At 44.4% G+C, this 21370-nt stretch overlaps 1 protein-coding gene across 2 annotated transcripts in view; it reads right to left on the minus strand.

Annotated features, from left to right (window-relative positions):
- The window catches only part of SORCS3 (sortilin related VPS10 domain containing receptor 3), a 680789-nt gene that overhangs the window by 172424 nt on the left and 486995 nt on the right, over positions 1–21370 (minus strand). For both annotated transcript variants that reach the window (XM_056530530.1, XM_056530531.1), the window contains exons 8-12: positions 14046–14135; positions 13752–13931; positions 11255–11401; positions 8285–8387; positions 3123–3199 (exon numbers count right to left, since the gene is read on the minus strand). In XM_056530530.1, coding sequence (XP_056386505.1) covers positions 3123–3199; positions 8285–8387; positions 11255–11401; positions 13752–13931; positions 14046–14135 — 597 coding nt within the window. The remainder of the gene's footprint in view (positions 1–3122; positions 3200–8284; positions 8388–11254; positions 11402–13751; positions 13932–14045; positions 14136–21370) is intronic.

The raw sequence follows: 21370 nt of genomic DNA on the forward strand, positions 1-21370 counted from the left end.
AACTTATCTGGATCCATCTGCAGGCCCTGATGAGAGACAATGTAGCCAAGAAATGGAAGACTAGATTTCTTGAACAGGTACTTTTCCAGTTTGGCATAGAGATGATTCTTCCGTAGTCGCTGAAGAACCAGAGGAACATGAGTATGATGCTCCTCTAGGTTGGAAGAGAAAATTGCGATGTCATCTAGGTATACGAAAACACAGGCGTAGAGAAGATCACGGAAGATATCATTGACAAACTCTTGAAAAATGGCTGGAGCATTGCAGAGACCAAAAGGCATTACAAGATACTCAAAATGTCCATCACGAGTATTGAAGGCCATTTTCCATTCATCTCCCTTGCGGATACGAATGAGGTTATACCCACCACGTAAGTCCAACTTGGAGAAGACCTTGGCACCACGTAGACGGTCAAAAAGTTCTGAGATAAGAGGTAGAGGGTAACGGTTCTTGACTGATTTTGTTAAGTCCCCTGTAGTCAATACATGGACGGAGTGAGCCATCTTTCTTCCCTACAAAAAAGAAACCTTCTCCAGCAGGAGAAGAGGACATACAGATAAATCCCTTTTGGAGATTCTCCTGATATACTCAGCCATGGCTGTGGTCTCAGGAACTGATAGAGGGTATATCCTTCCACGAGGAGGAGTGGTACCAGGCAGAAGATCAATAGGGAAGTAGTAAGGACAATGTGGAGGCAGAGACTCAGCCTGTTTCTTGCAGAAAACGTCAGAGAAATCTTGGTAAGGTGGCGGCAGGCCAGGTAAAGGAGGAAGACGAGAAACAACTTTACGCAGAACTGTTTGGAGGCAAAAATTTTGACAGGATTGTCCCCAGCGAATTATTTCTCCAGTTCTCCAATCCAGTTGCGGGGAATGGTGCTGCAGTCAAGGAAGGCCAAGAAGAATCTCAGAAGTATAGTGTGGCAGTACATAGAATTAAATCTTTTCTTTCTGCGATACTCACACTTGCATGACGAGAGATTCAGTACAGAAGTGAACCTTACAGTCCAGATTTTGTCCATTTACAGAGGATATGAACAAGGGCTTGGCAAGCCGAGTAAGAGGAAGATGATACTTGTGGACTAAAGCTGCATCAATAAAGTCACCTGCAGATCCGAAGTCCAAAAAGGTTGTAGCGCTGAAGGAAAACTTGGCTGAAGCGAAGACTTGTACAGGAATAGTTAAGCGTGGAGAGGTAGTATTAACACCCAAGGACGCCTCTCCCACGTACTCTAGGTGCGGGCGAACTGAACAGTCCTTGAGAAAGTGCTCCGGACTAGCACAATACAAGCACAAATTCTCATTGCGTCGTCGTGATCTCTCCTGTTGCGTAATACAAGAACAATCTCCTTGTATAACCTCTTCGGCAAGAGGGGCAGGGAACTGAAGAGGTGGACGTTGAAACATGGGTTTCAGGTGGGCAGGTTCTCTCTCTAAGCGCAGTTCCTGTTGTCTCTCAGCAAAACGCACAATGTGTGTGGCCAAGTGGATACGTTCTGTCAAAGAAGATGGAGGATCAAGTGCTGCAAGGGCATCTCTAATCCTGCTTGATATTCCTTTTTTGAATGTGGCACACAAGGCCTCATCATTCCAGGAAAGTTCAGAGGCTAGAATGCGGAATTGAACCCCGTAGTCACCAACGGTAGAATTCCCTTGACAGAGGTTCAGCAATGATGTCTCAGCTGAAGAGGCACGTGCGGGTTCCTCAAAGGCACTGCCAAATTCTGCCAAGAATGCCGACAAATTGGAGGATACTGGATCACCACGGTCCTAAAGGGGTGTAGCCCAAACAAGGGCTTTACCGGACAGTAGACTAATGACAAAAGCCACCTTCGTACGTTCCGTCGGAAGCAGTTCAGACATGAGCTCCAAGTGCAGGGAGCACTGTGTAACAAAGTCTCTGCATGGCTTGGAATCCCCATCATACTTGGGAGGTAAAGGCAGGCGTAGCTGGGAGCCAGAAGACACTGCAGGAGCTGGAGGTGGTAGTGGGCCAGATTGTGGTACCTTCTGCTGTTGCAAGGCCAAAAGCTGTTGCATCATGGCTGAAATTTGAGAAAATTGCTGCGCCTGTCGGGCAAACTGCTGCGACTTACATACCACAATGGAGGGAGGAACTGTAACACTCACGTTTCAGAAGACAGGAACACCGGTGGATGTGGATCCGCTGGACCTGTGTGGCAGATGACTCGGACTGTACCAGGGAGCGGAGTCTAATGTGCCGCTGATTTTCACCAGAGCCCACTGCAAAGCAGGATGGACTTGCTGCGGCAGGCGGCACCCAGGTCGCTACCCCTGGCACGGCTCGACCACACAGGCGGCTGATTAGATGTGAGGCACAGGAGGGATAAGTCAGCTTGTATTCTGGGTAGCAGAAGGTCAGGGCAGGCGGCACAGTAGCGTAGTCAAGACGTCGCAGGAGTTCAGTAAGCAGGCGGCAGAGGAGCAAGGTCAAAGTCACAATGCAAGGGATCAGTTACACGGCAAGGCACTACTGAGGCACAAGGCAACAAAGATCCGGCAGGGGAGTGAGGAGGATGGGGGAATTTATAAATGAGCCACAGGTGAATTACACTAATGAGCATACTGGCCCTTTAAATCTTAAAGCTCCGATGCACGCGTGCCCTAGGGGACGGGGACATGGCGCCAGAGCAGAAAGGCAGAGGCGGAGGCAGGAGAAACACCTGGAGAGTGAAGGACTGGAGCTTGCATGTGGGCACGTCCCGCATTGCGAGTCCCAGCCCCGTCGGCAGCAGCAGGTAAGGGGACCATGTGGTCACGGCCAGAGTGTGCGGCTGGAGAGCATAGCGTAACACTCCTCTTCTTCTTTGCCTTTCTTCTCTTCTTGTTCCACTTTTTCTTTCTGTTTTCCTTTTTTTCCTACTTTCTCTTCTTCCTAATATTTTATCACTTTTGCTTTCTTTTCTCAATTTTTCTCTTTTACCTCCTTCCTCTCTTCTTCCTCTTATAACTTATTAATAATATTATTAGTTTATTATACTCTAGAAGTATGATCAGTTTTAACAATTTTGAGTATTCCTTAAACTAATTTTGCTTCTACTATTCAATATGTGAATAACGTACACAGTAATATTTGTTATCAGATTAAACCAATTCACATACGTGCTTCCATGTATTTCCACCATCTGATGAGATGAACATATTGGTATCTGTTGATGAGAGCTCAGGGCCCACATTACCTGTAAAAGACGAACATTGTTGTATCAGCTCTTATCCATGTTTATATGCATTTAGAAACTGAAGATGCTCCGTTACGGAAACATTTGGTCATATGACTAACAACTTAGGTAGGGATTAGCTATTGTTGCTTGATGGGGCAATTTTGACTTTAATACAGTATTGATTGAGAAGAGGTAGAAATGTTACTGTGGTAACTATGCAACAGAGCTGTCAATTTGCTGAGTATAAATCTATATTAGCTGAACATAGATTTCAAAATACACCAAGAATGTAGCCTTAAAGGGGTACTACGGTGAAAAACTTTTTTTTTTTAAATCAACTGGTGCCAGAAAGTTAAATAGATTTGTAAATTACTGCTATTAAAAAATCTTAATCCTTCCTGTACTTATTAGCTGTTGAATACTACAGTGGAAATTATTTTTCTTTTGAAACACAGAGCTCTCTGCTGACATCATGAGCACAGTGCTCTCTGCTGACATATCTGTCCATTTTTAGGAACTGTCCAGGGTAAAAGGAAATCCCCATAACAAACAAATGCTGTTCTGGACAGTTCATAAAATGGACAGAGATGTCAGCAGAGAGCACTGTGGTCATGATGTCAGCAGAGAGCACTGTGCTGGTGATGTCAGCTGACAGTTCTGTGTTTCAAAAAGAAAATAATTTGCTGTAGTATTCAGCAGCTAATAATAGAAGTAATTTACAAATCTGTTTAACTTTCTGGCACCAGTTGATTAAAAAAATAATAATAATTTTCACCGGAGTACCCCTTTAAAAAACTGCAGGACATCTTCATATAATAATGACGGAAAACCAGCACATGAATGTAACATGCAGATTTGCTGACCAAAACAGCCAGAAAGTATATTGAAGCATCTGGCTAGTGGAGCATAGTGTTCAGATTAAATTAATTGTGTGTGTTTTAAAGAAGAAGTAAATGCAAAAAAAATAAAAATAATAATAAATTATATCATTAGAATAAAGAATGGAGAAAAGGAGAGGTAAAAAAAGAAAAGATGGAGGAAACTTAGGAAACTAATTAGGTTGGATTCACATGTCCGGCACAGTTTCTTTCTGGCGTGCACTGGGGGGAAACTGATGCTAAAACTGATCCTATTCATTTGAAAAGGACAGTCAACAATTATCCAGCGTCTCAATTTTGACGCCGGATGGTTGGACACGCCAGAGGGTACTGGACAGGGGAACGCAGCTTGCTGCCGTGCAGAAACAATGGATGCCGGATTCCATACAATGGAAAACAACTTATCATCAGTTGCAGCATCAGTTGCATCGAGATCTAGGCTGAGTTCACCTATGCCGGATTCCGGACATATATGAACCCGGCCTAAGAAAAATAATAAAACAGAAAAGGAGCATGAGGAGAAGAATGAAAAAGGGAGACTGAAAAGCAAAACAAGGGAAGAAAAGGAGTAGAACAAAGATAAAGGCGAAGAAAAGGAAGAGTAGGAGAAGGAGAAGAAGTGAAGGTGGAATAGAACAAGGATAAAATGAAGAGAAGGTGAAGTAGAAGAAAGAAGAAAAAGAAGGAGCTCAAGAAAGATAAGGACATAAAGAAGGAAATGGAAAAGAAAAAATAATAAACTTAGGAAACAGAAAAAAAAAAAAAAAATTATAAAACAGCAAAAAGAGCAGATGAAGACAGAAAGGGAGATGGAGAAAACCAAAGAGTAAAAAAAGGAGATTAAAAAGAAGGAAGAAAGAGAAGAAGGAGATTGAAAAGAAAAAGGAAAGCAAAGAGGGAGATGAAAAGGGGGATAGGGCAATAAAAAGAAAAAAGAACAAAATTTAGACAAATTTAGACAAATTTAACAGTGCAAGAAAGATGGCATCACTGTGACCCAGATGGCCTTCTTGCGCACACGCAGGCACCAACTAACATTCTGACATCTGCTACATCAGCCGCCCATTGTTTTCATTGTCAATAATGTCAGACATCAAAAAGCAAATAAACATGTTTCACCATGAAAACCTAGAAATCACATAAGTCTTGACATCTACTAACTGCACCAAATGTCACGCTGTACACGGTGCGAGGCTTGTCGCCTTCCCAATAAATGATTTTCTTGCTACAACAAACCCATGACTGACTGGTGATGTGAGATGGAAAACAAGGATATTTCATGTAGTAATACAATGTCACATCGCTCTGCCCCCATGTTATACACAGAAACTATAGTGCGATTTGTGAAATGAAATAGAAGACACTGAACCTGATGGAGGAATTATGGAGCAGGATTAAAAAAAAAAAACATAGCATGGATTGGTAGACACTGAAATGGGGCTGAACTGTAGTACTAGACCCAACCTATGGACAAGGGTGGCACTATTTCTGAAAAAAAACAAAACAAATCTTTTAATCTAATTATGCTCCAGTAACTATTTTGGACATAGTTATAAAACAGTTCATGTTTACTGATTTCCAATGATCCTGCTATTCCCTCAATATTATTAACAATTGGTGCTGTGTTCCCATCTTTCTGATGATCAGTGGGGATCCCAGACGTCAGGCCGTCCACAGATCATAAAGTGTCCCTGTCATTTTACAAAACTTTTGACTCGTCATAAGACATGTCTAACGTTTTGATCGGTCAGGGTCTGAGAGTTCAGACCGTCACGGATTGTTAGATTGAGCAGAAGAGTTGCCCAGCTGTGCGTTCACTCCCGAGCTTGCTGCGATCTCCATCTAGTTGCATTACCTGGGATCCATAGACTTATAATAGAGCCCATCTAATGCAACTGGACAGAGATTGCAGCAAGTCAGGGGGTGAAGCGCACAGCCACATGATTCTTCCACTTATTCTAACAACCGGTGATGATCTGAACACTCAGCCCCCAACTGAGCAAAACTTTTGACATGTCTTTGTGACAAGTGAAAAGTTTTGGCAAATATCCCAGATATTTATATATTTATTTTATTTTTAATCTAAGCACTTTTTAAAAATTACTTTACATATTTTTTCAAAATACTTTATTGACCTTTTTATTATGATTATTATTTAGCCCATCTAGGGGACCTCAGCATTAATTTTGTCACTTATGTTACACAATGTAAGCCCTGGGCATTCAGACATTAAAGGAAAACGGTCACCCGTTCACCCACATTAAACCCGATACACCGGTCTCTGACTCAGATACATACTGTACCTGCAGTCCGGCGCCTAGTCCCTTTGAAGGTCCGCCGGCTGGATTTGAATATTCATGGTCACTGGTCACGTGAGTGCTCAGTAGGCGCAAGCGCTCATGTGACCTGCGACCATTAATATATAAATCCAGCCAGCGGGCCCCCTCCAGTGCGCAATTTAGTGCAGAAAGAGGCGGACCTTCAGAGGCACCATGCGCCGGACTGCCGGTATTTACATTAGTCAGAGACCCCACATTGGTCTCCTGTTCACCCGCACTATAACCCGAAGTATAGGGTTTAGTGTGGGTGAACGAGTGACCATTTTCCTTTAAGCTATGGCAGCCCGGAGGACCTTTCTTAAGCACTTGACTACTATGACAATCAGTACCCTTCAATCACATATTTGTCATACCAAATAGGATGCAATCACTATTGACAATGGAATCTATTGGAACTTCAGCTGTGCCGGGTGCAGGACTTAGACAGGAGCGGCAAAGATTTTGCAGAATCACTACAAAAATGGGATCTATACGGTGGCGCTAGTTGAAGAAAAGACCATTAAACAAAAGAAGAACTGAAGAAAAGATGGTCCTATTGATATGGACAACGCATTTCAAGGATTACACATCCTCTTTGTCAGGTCCAGCGTGCAGGACTAGCACTACTTCTCAACACTACCTCTATCTTCAGAGCTTATTTACTGGCTCAGTCTTTGGCCCGACATAAGCACGCCTCCCTGCATTTAGCCTAATAAAGGGCATTTAAAGCATGAAACACATTTAAAACACTCTTGCATCATAATATAAATGAGGGCACTTGAACTAGTGCTATATGTGGCAAGGACATTGATAGCATACCACTAGATGCAACAAATGTGCTAACATAATGTATTTTAAGAATTCGGTAAATGTTTATTTATCAGATGTTAGGGCAAAATAAGTCATCAAAATAAGCCAAGGCAGATAAGCCACCGCCAATAGGGTCTGGCAGCAGGTCTTAGAGGCACTGCTCAAGAAATGGCATAAACACGACCACAGGCGATGCACAGGACGATATAAAGATGTATAGCTGGACAACGAGTTTCGGCACTACCATGTGCCTTCCTCAGGTCCAACAGAATAACTGATGCAGCATCCTGGTGTGTAGCTGTGCAGCCATGATTCCCTTAACCCATTAAGAATACATGTATGCTTGGATGAACTGAGTGTGCATGTGTATGGAAAGAATGGGAGGAACAGTGTCGGCTGAAATAGGGCTATGAAAGATCTATGGCCAACTTTGAGACAGTAGATTTTAAAGGAGTTATCCTACATAAATTGACATTAGCAATTAAGTGTCATACAGTAATGGACATGCTTACCAAGGGTCTTTGCTTGTGTTGGTGGTAAATGGCCATGTTCTGTGTCCCACATCATGCTGCTGGCTTGTTTTTGGGAACTGGCTACTTTGTGTTTCTGTGGCGTCCCTCAGACTACAATCCCCAGGACCCTTTGTTTCAAGGTGGGATGTGACTTATTTCCCTCCCACACATCAGTCGCCAAACCCATTGAAGCACAGCCATGCTCCCTTTAATCACATGACTTGTTTGACATCACCTGACACACAAGCTGTGGATCTGCGTGATGACGAAGGCACGCACATGTGCGCAGGTATCGTCATCAGGGGACTGGATTCACACACAACAGACAACGCAGCCAAGCCCCCTTTCAGCACCTGACCTGTGATGTATTGTCTCGGTCCGCACAGCAAGCTGGGAAAGGTCTGAGACAACACTCATTTTTTAGGCTGCTGAAAATGAGCATCCGGGAAAAAAAGCGACAAAGAAATTTAATACCAGCCGCCAAACACAGGTAAGTGAAGTATTTTAGTAGCTTGAATAACTTTGCTGCCCCTGTCTTACATTCAAAGAACCAAAAATCCCAGAATACCGCTTTAATGTAATTACCCGAGGCAACAATAAGCCAAGGTGCCGTGGCTTTGCTGGATATGCTCCCGGAGTTATAGGGATTCTCAGACATCTGTAAGTGGAAGTGCAAGGAGCAAAATGGCTGAAAAAATAATTAAAAAAAAAGAACAAAAACAAAAAAGATCAATGTAAGTCTATATTGTTACACATCTTATACAGTACAATAGCCAAAATTCCCTAATGAGGCAAAATGCAGAATTACGATTAGAGCTCTATCGATTAGATACAAACATAACAAGTATAATTACATAAGTCAACAGTAATGAAGATAAATAAGATTTTATATTTGTGGACTGTAACATCTGATCTGGCTCGAGCAGTTTTTCCCAACCAGGGTGCCTCCGGCTGTTGCAAAGCTACAACTCCCAGCAAGCCCGGACAGCCAGCGGCTGTCCGGACATTCTGGGAGTTGTAGTTTTGCAACTGCTGGAGGCACATTGCTTGGGAAACACTGTGCTAGATGGTACAAAATGAGATACAGTTGGGATACATGGGGGATTTAATACTCTGTTGGGCACCACTAGCCTGGATACAGGATGAGATATAGTTGGGAAACATGGAGGCTCTAGTACCCTGTTGGGCACTTCTAGTCTAGATACAGGACAAGATATGGTTGGGAGGATACATGGAGGCTCTAGTACCGTAGTGGGCACCTTTAGCCTGGATGCAGGGCAAGATATGGTTGGGAGGATACATGGAGACTCTAGTACCATAGTCGGCACCTTTAGCCTGGATACAAGATGAGATATGGTTGAGCCTACTGGAGGCTTTAGTACTTTGTTGGGCACCACTAGCCTGGATACAGAATGAGATATAGTTGGGATACATGGAGGCTCTAGTACCCTGTTGGGCCCTTCTAGCCTGGATACAGGATGATATATACGGTTGGGATTCATGGAGGCTCTAGAACCCTGTTTGGCACTTCTAGTCTAGATACAGGACACGATATGGTTGGGAGGATACATGGAGGCTCTAGTACCGTGGTGGGTGTCTTTAGCATGGATATAAGACGATATACGGTTGGGATACATGGAAACTCTAGTACCCTTTTGAACGCCTCTAGCCTAGATACAGGATGATGTACCATTGGGTTACATGGAGACTCTTATACCTTTTTGGTTGCCTCTAGTCGGGATACAAGATTACAAAGGATATGGTTGGGATACATGGAGGCTCTATTACCCTGATAGGCACTAGTGTTGAGCGGCATAGGCCATATTCGAATTCGCGAATATTCGCGAATATATGGCCGAATATTCGTTATATTCACGAATATTCGCATATTCGTAATAGTCTCGTTTTATTTTCGCATGTGCGAAAATTAACATATGCGAAAATTCGCATATGCAAAAATTCGCATATGCAAAAATTTGCATATGCAAAAATTAGTATGGGTAAAAATTCGCATATGCGAAAATGTACATATGCAACTTTTCGCATATGCGAAAATTCGCACACCAGTCTCACACAGTAGTATTAGAGCCTTCTTACACCACATAAGCTGGAAGCAGAGAGGGATGATCACTGTGATGTGTACTGTGAAAAAAAATAAAAATAAATAAAAAAAACGAATATTCGTAATTACGAATATATAGCGCTATATTCGCGAATATTCGCAAATTCGCGAATATGCGATATTCGCAAATAAAATTTGAATTGCGAATATTCGCGAGCAACACTATTAGGCACCAATATAAGATACAGTTGGGATACATCGAGGTTTAAGTACCCTGTTGGGCACTTCTACCCTGGCTACAAGATGAGATATGGTTGGGCTATATGGAGCCTCTAGTAAACTGTTGGGGGCTCCTCTAGCCCTGATACAAGATGAGATATGGTTGGGATATATAGAGGTTCTAGTACCCTGTTGGGAGCTCCTCTGGCCTGGATACAAGATGAGATATGGTTGCGATATATGGAGTTTCTAGTAAACTATTGGGGGCTCCTCTAGCCTGGATACAAGATGAGATATGTTTGGGATATATTGAGGCTCTAGTAAGCTGTTGGGGGCTTCTCTAGCACTGGATACAAGAATAAATATTTTTGGGATACATGGAGGCTCTAGCACCCTGTTGGGCACCTCTAGCCTAGATACAGGATGATATACGGTTAGGATACATGGAGGGATACAGGCTCTGTATGGCATCCTGTGGCACATTTCCCCACAGATGTTCCAGCTGGGCCTGTAGATAATGTACACTTGTAGGGGGCTGCGGCTGGCTCGCCACTTCTTCTCAGATCATTTTCCCTGCTCACACTGAAATCAATAGGAGTGGGGTTTTAAGCAGTGACACCGCACTGTTTTTGGCAGAAAATCAACATGTTTTCTGTGTCCTGAACAGATAATATTTAGTCCATGTGAACATGCACTAGTATGTTGTACACTTATAATCTGAGACAGATAAGTACAAAAGTTATCGGCCAACAGCATCTTATCGGCCAATAGAATCTACTGTATCAAATGCTGTTGACAGATCCATAATAGAGTAAAACCCGCTGTTTGCAGCAGCTATCTACAATAATTACCATCTGCATCAGAAGGTCCCTTTAGGGTCTTGTCCTACACTCAAGGGCAAGAAAATGGAGCCGGACTGTACAACAGACACCGACAGATCCCAATGGATCCCTTTGATGTTATTAGGGTCCATCTGGTTTCCGTCTAGTGTCCACCAATTTAGCAGAATCTGACCTGACAAAAAATTACTGCTTGCAGTGTTTTGTTGTCTGCTCAGGTCCCACTAAATGATCAAATTCTGTTACAAAGTCCTTGAAACAAGCTCCAACATCAATGTGAACATAGCCTAACATGGGGGTCCCAGTGGTGAACTTTCCTCTGTGATGTCCATGTACCGGGCCAGTCCCGATGGGACAAGCCCTTTAACTATAACATTTAGCTACATTTTTACACTTTGGAGATAATAATAATAATAAAGCTTATAAGGAACTGACCAGCAGACAATTGATCGGATTCCCCTTTAAATCGGTGTCTGGTGCCGGCAGTAGGCGCCAGTCCCGTCCATTGTTGTATGTGATATAGGTCTTTACGCGTTCATCAACCTTTTTGTTGGCCAAGAATACTCCATTTATCCCAGCTACCTAGGAAGAAAGATCAGAAGAAGCACAGATGAGAAGACAGAGAGGTGTGAATCATTCAGCATACATGATGCCTTACCTATAATGGTATACTGCCATACACTTTAGTAGAGACCCCATAATATTGATATAGTATGGTTTCGAGATTATGATATTTGTATAGTATAGCCTAGGTTTGTATTGTTGATGCTGCCTATGACCTATTAATGGCTGCTATGGATTATTGTTACAGGCCCCGGTCTTACCTCTGTTCTTTTAACCACCAAATTAGCCTTCAGATTTAAAGGGGTACTCCGGTGCTTAAACATCTTATCCCCTATCGAAAGGATAGGGGATAAGATGCCTGATCGCGGGAGTCCCGCAGCTGGGGACCCCTGGGATCATGCACGTGGCACCCCGTTTGTAATCAGACCCGGAGCGCGTTCACTCCGGGTCTGATTATGGTCGACCGCAGGGCGGGCGGCGTGTGACGTCACGCCTCTGCCCCCGTGTGACGTCACGCTCCGCCCCTCAATGCAAGCCTACGGGAGGGGGCGTGATAGCTATCACGCCCCCTCCCGTAGGCTTGCATTGAGGGGCGGAGCGTGAGGTCACACGGGGCGGAGGCGTAACGTCACGCGCCGCCCGCCCTGTGGTCGCCGGTAATCAGTCCCTGGGCGAACACGCTCCGGGCACTGATTGCAAACGGGGTGCCGCGTGCATGATCCCGGGGGTCCCCAGCGGCGGGACTCCCGCGATCAGGCATCTTATCCCCTATCCTTTGGATAGGGGATAAGATGTTTAAGCACCAGAGTACCCCTTTAAATTTTATTTGGATTTCGACAGTAGATTCAGTTGCACAATTTTGCAGCTGACCCAATTAATGTACTAGTAAGTGTTGTATACCACATCCCCACTTATCTCTGGGCATATCATTGTACAAGTGTTGGAAGTGCTGCCATTGACAGGAGTCCCTGCATTTGTACATACTTTCTGGGCTGCCCTACACTATTTGCATAGGCCGCCATGTAAAGTAGGTACAAGAGCAGGGACTCCTGTCAAAGGCAATGCTTCCAACTCCTGTGCACTCACTGAGCAGGAAGCATGCTCCATAAGCCTTACTGGGAAGTTAAAATTCACTGGACTGGGTGCAAGTTGTAATGCATTCAGCACACGGCTTACTGTACCTCTGAATGTCCACATGGGCAGCAAGCCATAAAGCGAAAGGAGCCCCTGCTTCTGAACCTACTTTCTAAAGCACGATAGACAATTGGTGTAGGGCGCCAGGCAATTCACCAAAAATAAATGCCCTTAAAACTTAGATTCAGACAAATCCAAATGTTGGGGGAAATTCAGAGCAAACTTGATTAGTCTACAGATGATTTGCTCATCATCATTGAGGCCCATCCATGCGATGATCCCTCATTGGGTTATAGGTTAGGGTCTGATCTCCAGGAACCCCACTCATCAGCAGAACAAAAAGGTTGTGGCACATTCTACAGTACTATGACTATTTTACCTATAGCCCCTTTCACTGACAGGAAAAAATGTGAAGGGGCTGTAAAGCTCCACAAAGCCTTTCTGCTGATCAGTTGGAGTGTCAGAGGTTGGACCCTCTTGATCATGGAGGTCAGCGTGGTGATGCAGCAGATATCTATCTAAGGAAAAAAAAGGATCGACCACACTAGAAAGCAACAATTCACCAAAGTTGTGCTGGCCTTGCCAAATCCAACACCCTGCAGTTTCTTTCTGTTGGGAGATACATGGAGGAATCAGCGTATCTCCCTTCTCCCCTGACTGACCTGAATGGGTCAAAGCATCATGTCACAGTGGATTCCATGTCAAAGGGTATGCTGGACCATGTCAGGTCAGCACTGGACTAACACCTAACCATCTGCCATGTCACCAATGGAAATCACCCTGTGCCCTTAATCTTTTCCAAGACTCTGGGTGCCAATGACCAACACATGTAATTGTATCTGCATCTTCCTCCTTTCCCAGTACCCTACAGGCCCCAGTTATCTTTAGAATTTCCAAAGGCTCTTTACATTAAGTGAACCTATCATTTAAAGGGGTACTCCACTGCTCAGCGTTTGGAACAAACTGTTCCGAATGCTGGAGCCGGGAGCTCGTGACATCATAGCCTTGCCCCCTCATGATGTCATGCCCTGCCCCCTCAATGCAAGTCTATGGGAGGGGGCGTGACAGCCGCCACGCCCCCTCCCATAGACTTGCATTGAGGGGGCGGACGTGACGTCGTGAGGGGGTGGGGCTATGACATCACAAGCTCCCGGCGCCGGCTCCCTTTAAGATCATTTGGGGAATTCTACAACAACTGTTACAACCAACTCTATTCGTGACCTTCACTAAATACCTCATAAAGGTCGATGACGATGTTCCCTTCGAGGCCTCGGCTGCTCTTGACGTTTTCCAGGGCCAGAGTGAAATAGACGCCCCTGGTGTCTGAGATGTAAAGGTTGTAGGTGTCATTTTGGTTCCACTCTTGGACGGCAGCAAAGACCTGTTTTTCATCCGTACTGATAATGTGCATGTCCTGCGATCATGGAAGAAGAAGAAGGCTATCAGTGGTGTGAAGGTGGTCAAAAAACTCAACCACTATACATAGAGTGTTATTAGCATGAATGCTGGGTCACATAGAGGGCAATACCTTTGGAAGAGAATATTTGGGTAGTTTAATCTGAGCGAATGCTTCACGCTTATAGGACACATAGTAACTGGCTCTTCCTCCAGAGGTGGCCTGAAAAAGAGGAAGATAAGAAGGTAAAAACTCACATATAGAAGAAGGTCAGTCTCATCTTATGGTTAAACATTTGGAATTAGCATATTATTAAAGGGGTTATGCAGGAAAAAACTTTTTATATATATATATATATATATATATATATATATATATATATATATATATATATATATATATATATATATCAACTGGCTCCAGAAAGTTAAAACATTTCTAAATTATTGATTTTAAAAATAGTTATCCTTTCAGTAGTTATCAGCTGCTGAAGTTGAGTTGTTCTTTTCTGTCTAAGTGCTCTCTGATGACACCTGTCTCGGGAACCGCCCAGTTTAGAAGCAAATCCCCATATCCAACCTTTTCTACTCAGTGCAGTTCCCGAGACAAGCAGAGATGTCAACAGAGAGCACTGTTGCCAGACAGAAAAGAACAACTCAACTTGAGCAGCTGATAATTATTGGAAGGATTAAGATATATATATATATATATATATATATATATATATATATATTTGTGGTCGGTGCTATAGAATAGCGAGCCTACCTAACTAAAACTAACTCAGCTAAGACTAGGCAGTCTGAATTGTGCCATATACTGCCGCGTAAGGGTACACCTTGGAAAATAAGAGGGCATACCCTAAAAGGAGTAGAAAAGAGAGGGGAGGGCAGGGTGGGACAACGCGAGAGCCGTGGCGTACTGACCAAGGGGAGCCGCGGCTTTTAAGAGTGAGTACCGCCCCTCCCACAAACACAGGTTAAATGAGTAAATCAATTAACCTTCACACTTGTGGTCGGTGCTATAGAATAGCGAGCCTACCTAACTAAAACTAACTCAGCTAAGACTAGGCAGTCTGAATTGTGCCATATACTGCCGCGTAAGGGTACACCTTGGAAAATAAGAGGGCAAAACTCAGATATCAACACACAAATCTTTATTAGGCATTACATTACAAGTGATTCAAAAGCATATTGCATCTCCACCTTCGGGTTTGGAACATAACGCATATACGCGCTGGACTTCCAGCGACCTAATTTCCTAATGACATGAGCAGGAACGCCATGACGAGAGGCCGATGCTGCTGCCCCTATGCGAAGCGAATGGCCGGATATAACTGAAGCATCGTGACCCAAGGATTTAACTGAAACACGTAAATAACGTACAAAAACTGAGGAAGTAAGAGCAGCATTATCAAACAATAACAGCGGGCTCCCTAGACTGTCGTGAACACGGAGAGCAAGTAACGCATTGAAGACCAACACCGGACACCACTTGTGAGAGGTTTTAAAATATTTAACGTGCACCTCCTGACCGGGAAGTGATGTCTTTGTGTCGCGCAACACGAGAGTGAAATGATCCGTGGCACGCTGCAATTGCCCAAACTTGAGAAACGGTGCGGTGCTAGTTTTGCACGTGAACTCGCCCGGTCTCAGGAAGCCGTAATAACCTAAGAAGAGGGCTGCTTTTAGTGTCAAAATATTACGTAAACCAAACGGGGAGTGATCCAAGGCATCTGCCAGCTGCCTAAATAGAGACCCTGAAATGGGCTGCCTACCTGGAGGCTTTGGTACTCTGCTCTTAGCAACCCCTTTAAGGGCAGCCTTGACTGCATGTGATGTAAACAACGATGCCCTATCCGGGAACTTCAAGGTAACAAAGTGTTGTATGCCTGCCAAATAGATTTTTATGGTGTTATATGCTAGCCGTAAGGAGGAGTGGCAAAACCCTATAAAGGCTAAAAGAAAAGACACAGAAAGGAAATCGTCATGCGGGTGAGACTGACAGAATTTGGTAAACAGATTAAAGGCCGTACGATAAACTCTCAGAGTGTTACGGGAAAGTGAACTATTAATCAAATCCTGACCAACAGACATATAGGCCTTTAATTCAAAATCAAATCGTGGAACGCTGGAACCGTGCATCCTGACGGATCGGCCTCTGGCATCACCTGGAAGAAGAGTGCAAAATTGAACCTAGATAGTGCATCGGCAGCCGTATTTCTAACACCATCTATATGAGCACTAGAGAAGTGAAAATTATGCGACAATGACAACCATACTAGTTTACGCATCAAAGACATAACCTGTAGGGATGTGGATCTACCTTTGAGTAAAATATTCACCGTAGCTTCATTGTCAGAAACGAACAGAACTGACTTCCTAAACCATAGATGACCCCACACCCCGGCAGCTGCAACTATAGGGTACAGCTCGAACAATGCTGATGACCTGCTAAAACCTGGAGATAGGGATACTTCGGTTGGCCAAGCACTAGCCAACCAATGGTTTTCCCAAATAGCTGCAAAACCCACTGAGGGGGAGGCATCAGAGAAAACCAGAGGAGAGGCATTGTCGATACCAGGGGTGAAAAAGGATACCCCATTCCAGTCAGCCAAGAACGTATGCCACATGGCGAAATCAGCAAGCATGTGTTTGTCAAACTTGACTACATCGTTTTGGCCAGGTACAGAATTCATAGCGTCTAACAACCTGGACACAAAACTCCTGCCCTGTGGAATTACACGCATGGCAAAGTTCAGCATGCCGAGAATGGACTGGAGTTGTACCTTAGTCACCCTGGGTGAATTGGCAAGAACATGCATGGTCTGTCTTATACGTAAGAGCTTGTCAAACGGCAATCTGGCTTCCATGGCCTGTGTGTCTAGAACAATACCTAAAAAGGTCAGTGACTTGCAAGGGCCCTCAACTTTTTTATCTGACACCGGAACTGCCAGTTGCTGAAATACTGCTAACGAGGTCTTCAAATCTCTGGGGCACTCATTACCCGGTTCAATAAACAAGAAGTCGTCCAAGTAGTGGATAACATGGGAACAGTCGAACCTGTTTTCCAAGAGCCAGTGTAGGGCCTGTGCAAATTTATCAAACAACCAAGGACTGCTTCTAGCGCCAAAAGTTAATTTCACAGCAAAATAATACTTATTACGCCACCTAATACCGTGCCACTTCCATAACTGAGGCAAAATGGGCAGGAGCTCAAAGGCATCAGATATGTCGATCTTGGACAGCCACGTGTTACCGCCCATGCTCAGGATGACCGCTATTGCCTCATCTATGGAAGCATATTTCAAGGAAAATTCTCCTGCGGGGATAAGAGAATTTAAACTAGGTGTGTGTGCAGAGTAAGGGGCGGACAAATCATAAATTAAACGTAGTTTATTGCTGAATTTCCCAGCCACCAACCCTAGTGGACTTACTCTCCAAACGTCAAAGGGGGGCTCATCAAACGGACCAATAACAAAACCCTTGTCTACTCCTGCTTGTAACAGGGTATCTACAACCATAGGGTCCCTTAGAGCAGAACGTAAATTGTCACACTCATACGTAGCAGAGGGTAAAGTAACAAAACCTGTATGGAAACCTGACCGGAAACCATTAAGCAAAAATTGAACAAAATTCTTATCTGGGTGATCAGCGAGAAAATACTCTAAACAGAAGACATTTATCACAGCTAGTCATGCTTTCGACTTTTGTGAACAACTGGACTTAGGATGGGCTCTGAAACAGACTGCGCAAACAAGTAAAAGTCTACACTGGTTATAATTGCAAGACCCGAAATTGTAATTATTGCAGATTTGCGATTTACCAAGATATTTAATGGGTCTACCTAGTTTGTCAATCAAGCCGGTCTGTTTCTGATTCCTAGGCTGAAATGTGGGTGAGGACGTGCCGGGAGTCACTTCAGCTGGGGAATTAACGGTATTGCACCACTCGGTGGTATGGGTGATGGATTGACACCGAGAGCAAACTGGGGCTTTAAGACCTGCAAAATGATTGCAAAAAATCTCGGTGTCGACCAACGCCCAATTGACTGTGTAGTTATACTGTACTAGAGCAGCCGCAGCCGCAGCCGAAAACGATTTATGATAATCATAAAACGTGGACCCACCGTATTTATGAGCCAATTCTGTGACTTTGTACAGATACATATCAAGCTCTTCGCGTCTCTCTGGCCTAACTGAGCACAAGACGTCACGATAAATGGTGAACGCCATACTGAATTCAGCTAGTGTAAGCTTGCGACTTAACCTAACGTCCTTAGCTTTCAGGATCACTGACACCTCACCACAAGCAATAGTCTTGTTCTCAGAAACATCGTGAGATGCAATAAGCAAGGAAGCGAGGTTAACGTCCTTACCATCGAGAATGTCCTTCTTCAGATTAGCCGGAATGAAATGAGCTGGTGCGATATTAGGCACGAGCATGTTAAGTCCAACCGGTAACACTGAAACCTGCGGAGTAGCAGAAACCTGAGGGGGAACGGACGTCTGCGGAACGGCAGGAACCGAACCAACTACTGGGGCAGAAGCGGGAACTTCTGAATTCTTGCACTCCAAAGTGTCAACTCTAGAACACAGCGAGTTAATTAAAGTATGCAACTGCAGGATGAACGTATTAAGTGTCTGCATGGACACTTCTCCGCTGCTAGTGCCTGCTTGATCACAAAGTCCTGACTGCTCCGAGACCAATAAACGATAAAGTTCCGCCTTGCGGGCAGTGGCCGGGAACGATATGCCTTTGCGGACGAGTTCAGCCGTCAGCTTGGGAATAGTCCAGTTGCGAATTGAGGGGACGCTACCCAGATCCGACGTTCTAGCGACGATGTCCAGAACAGAGGCTGCATCTTCAATGTCTGAAGCGTGAGACATTTCTGAAAAAATTAGACACATAACAATCAAACCCTGACACCGGAAGGCAGCAGCCCACCACAGTGAAATTCACCAATCAGCGCAAAACCAACTTGGAACCAAAGCCACGGATGTCACATAACAGTAGTGAAGGAACTAAGTCTAAAACGTAATTAGACTAGTAAGTGAAGGGTGACGTGTAGTGAAGAAAATATGCTAATTGCGTGCTACGTGAGAGTCATTCGTGACAAACGAAGCCCTGGCCCAGAGACGTGGTGGGTAGGGGGTAAAGGCATACCCAAGGACGTGATGGGTAACAACTAAAACATGAATACCTGTGCTACTCCGAGTACCAAACCGACTGTGCCTAAAAGAAAAGCAATAAGAACCGCGATCTTACTTAAGACAGCGCCTGGAGGAACAGTTTATCAACCTTGATTACTGAGCGACTTAGGTCAACCTTGCCACGAACAGAGCGCTGGACCAACGTAGAGGCTAAAGCGAGAAGAGACCACCGGAGTGAAAACTGTGGGCTCAAAGGAAAGCCGTACAAAGAGAACGTTTATCATAACTCACCAACAGCGTAGACTGCACATACCTGTACAATGATGGATATGCTAAAACGACGTAGATGACGGCAGACGTCAAGCCACTAGAACGAGCGTGGACAACTGCTGGATAAAACACACAGGCATATAACTAAACACCAGCTAACACGGACCCACACGAAGACCCAAGGACGAGTTGAGTCAGTGGGAAGAAAATGTACCGAGCCCCAAAGGTGAGATGGGGAGAACAGACCAAGCTGCACATTAATAATACCTTTATTATTAACACCCCCTTTTTTTTTTTTTTCCTTTTTTTAATACCTTTAAAGCGACCGAGCCAGGGACAAGGGAGAAACGGACTCACGAAAAGACGAACTTCGAGCCTAGACAGATACACAACCAATGCTGAATGAAAAGATGACGCTCTAAAGTAGGAGGTAGACTTCTGACAAATATGCTGAAACAGAAAACATGCGTAAACTCACAGCTTGACCTCGACAAGATTGTAATGGACAACTGCATGTAGGCAACCACGAGTACCACGGATACTTGCGACTGGGGTACTGATCACGATGACGATTAGGAACACAGCGAGGAAGGCGAAAAATAGACTAGTGAGGAAAGTGGCAGGAGCAACAAGACAAGTACCAGGTATACAGAGGGCGCCTAATTAGACAGCGAATAAGGCTAGAAAGGGAAGAAGCTAAATAAATGAACAGAAACAAGACAAAGTAAACAAACCACATGACTAAACAAGAGCCGGCGAGGACCGTCACCCAACAGAGCATACCGGGAGACCATGACGGAGCTCTTTTTTTTTTTTTTTTTGTCAGCAGACATAACAAACATACTTAACCAGCTAACAGCGAATATCATTGCAGTACAGACACGGCCCACCTTGGCGACAAGGCTACTAGCCGACTTGGCAGAAGAACGAATATGGTAACTACTATGACTAGCAATAAACGCCATAAGGAGACCAGACCATGACAATGTAGTAAATCAGCAAAGAAAAACCAACAATGTGAGACCGAGTTATAATATCATACTAGCAGTGGAGTAGTAGTAGTGAATCAGCAACGTATGAGGTGGGAACGTAACCTGGGAAGCTAAGCACACGGTGATTTAATAGTGAGAACTAGCCGTGAACTAAGAAAAGCAGCAGGGAAATGAAACCACGATATACAATTAAACTGTATAGACCAACAAAACTAGACGTCCACTATTCCACATCCTTCTTTTTTTTTTTTTTTTTTTTTAAGCAGAAGCCCCCCCCCCCCCCCCCCCCACAGGGAACCAAACATCATTAACAACCCATACTCTTTACTCTCCCCCTTTTTTTTTTTTTATTTTTTTTTTTTTTTTCACCAAACTGCAGGCACAGACTAACAATGCTGTAAAGAGCAAGTAGCATAGTAACAACCGCAGGAAGACTCATGAGCTATAACTAAACGATTAAAAGTTAGTAGCAAGCAGCAAGAGAAAATACATAAAATGGGAAATGGCATGGGATTTGAGAAGCGACTGGGAAATGAATGGTAGAATATACAGGAACGAGGCAGAGTTGATTTATAAGGCAAAACACAAACATGTGGTAGCGACTAGCATTAGCAAAAACGAGCACTGTTATCGCAACATGACTGAGAAAACCTACTGAGGCTAGAAGCAACAAGCAGCGTAGACCACAGAGACGGGAGGTAACTGCGGAACCTCATAAAAACCTGAGCTCCAAAGACACCTCCATCTGAAACCCCAACCCCCCCCACCCCCCTGACGTGCAGAGCCGAGCAGCAGGAAGCGTGCGACATCTGACATCAGCCCGACGTGGCCATTAAATACTAAAACAACGCAGGCATGCGACAGGCAGGGTACCCGGCAAACAGTAAAGACATGCCCCTGGAGTGCAGAGCTATGCAGCCGGAAGCGAGTGCACATAACAGCACGGGGGGTCACCACGGAGCCCAGCGAAACCTGAATACCAGCGGTGACCCTCCGTCAACACCCCCTAACCCAGCGCCTATTACTAACCTGCAACAAAGCTTCGA

Source organism: Hyla sarda, chromosome 7, assembly GCF_029499605.1.
Source record: "Hyla sarda isolate aHylSar1 chromosome 7, aHylSar1.hap1, whole genome shotgun sequence".
Lineage (NCBI taxonomy): Eukaryota > Metazoa > Chordata > Amphibia > Anura > Hylidae > Hyla > Hyla sarda.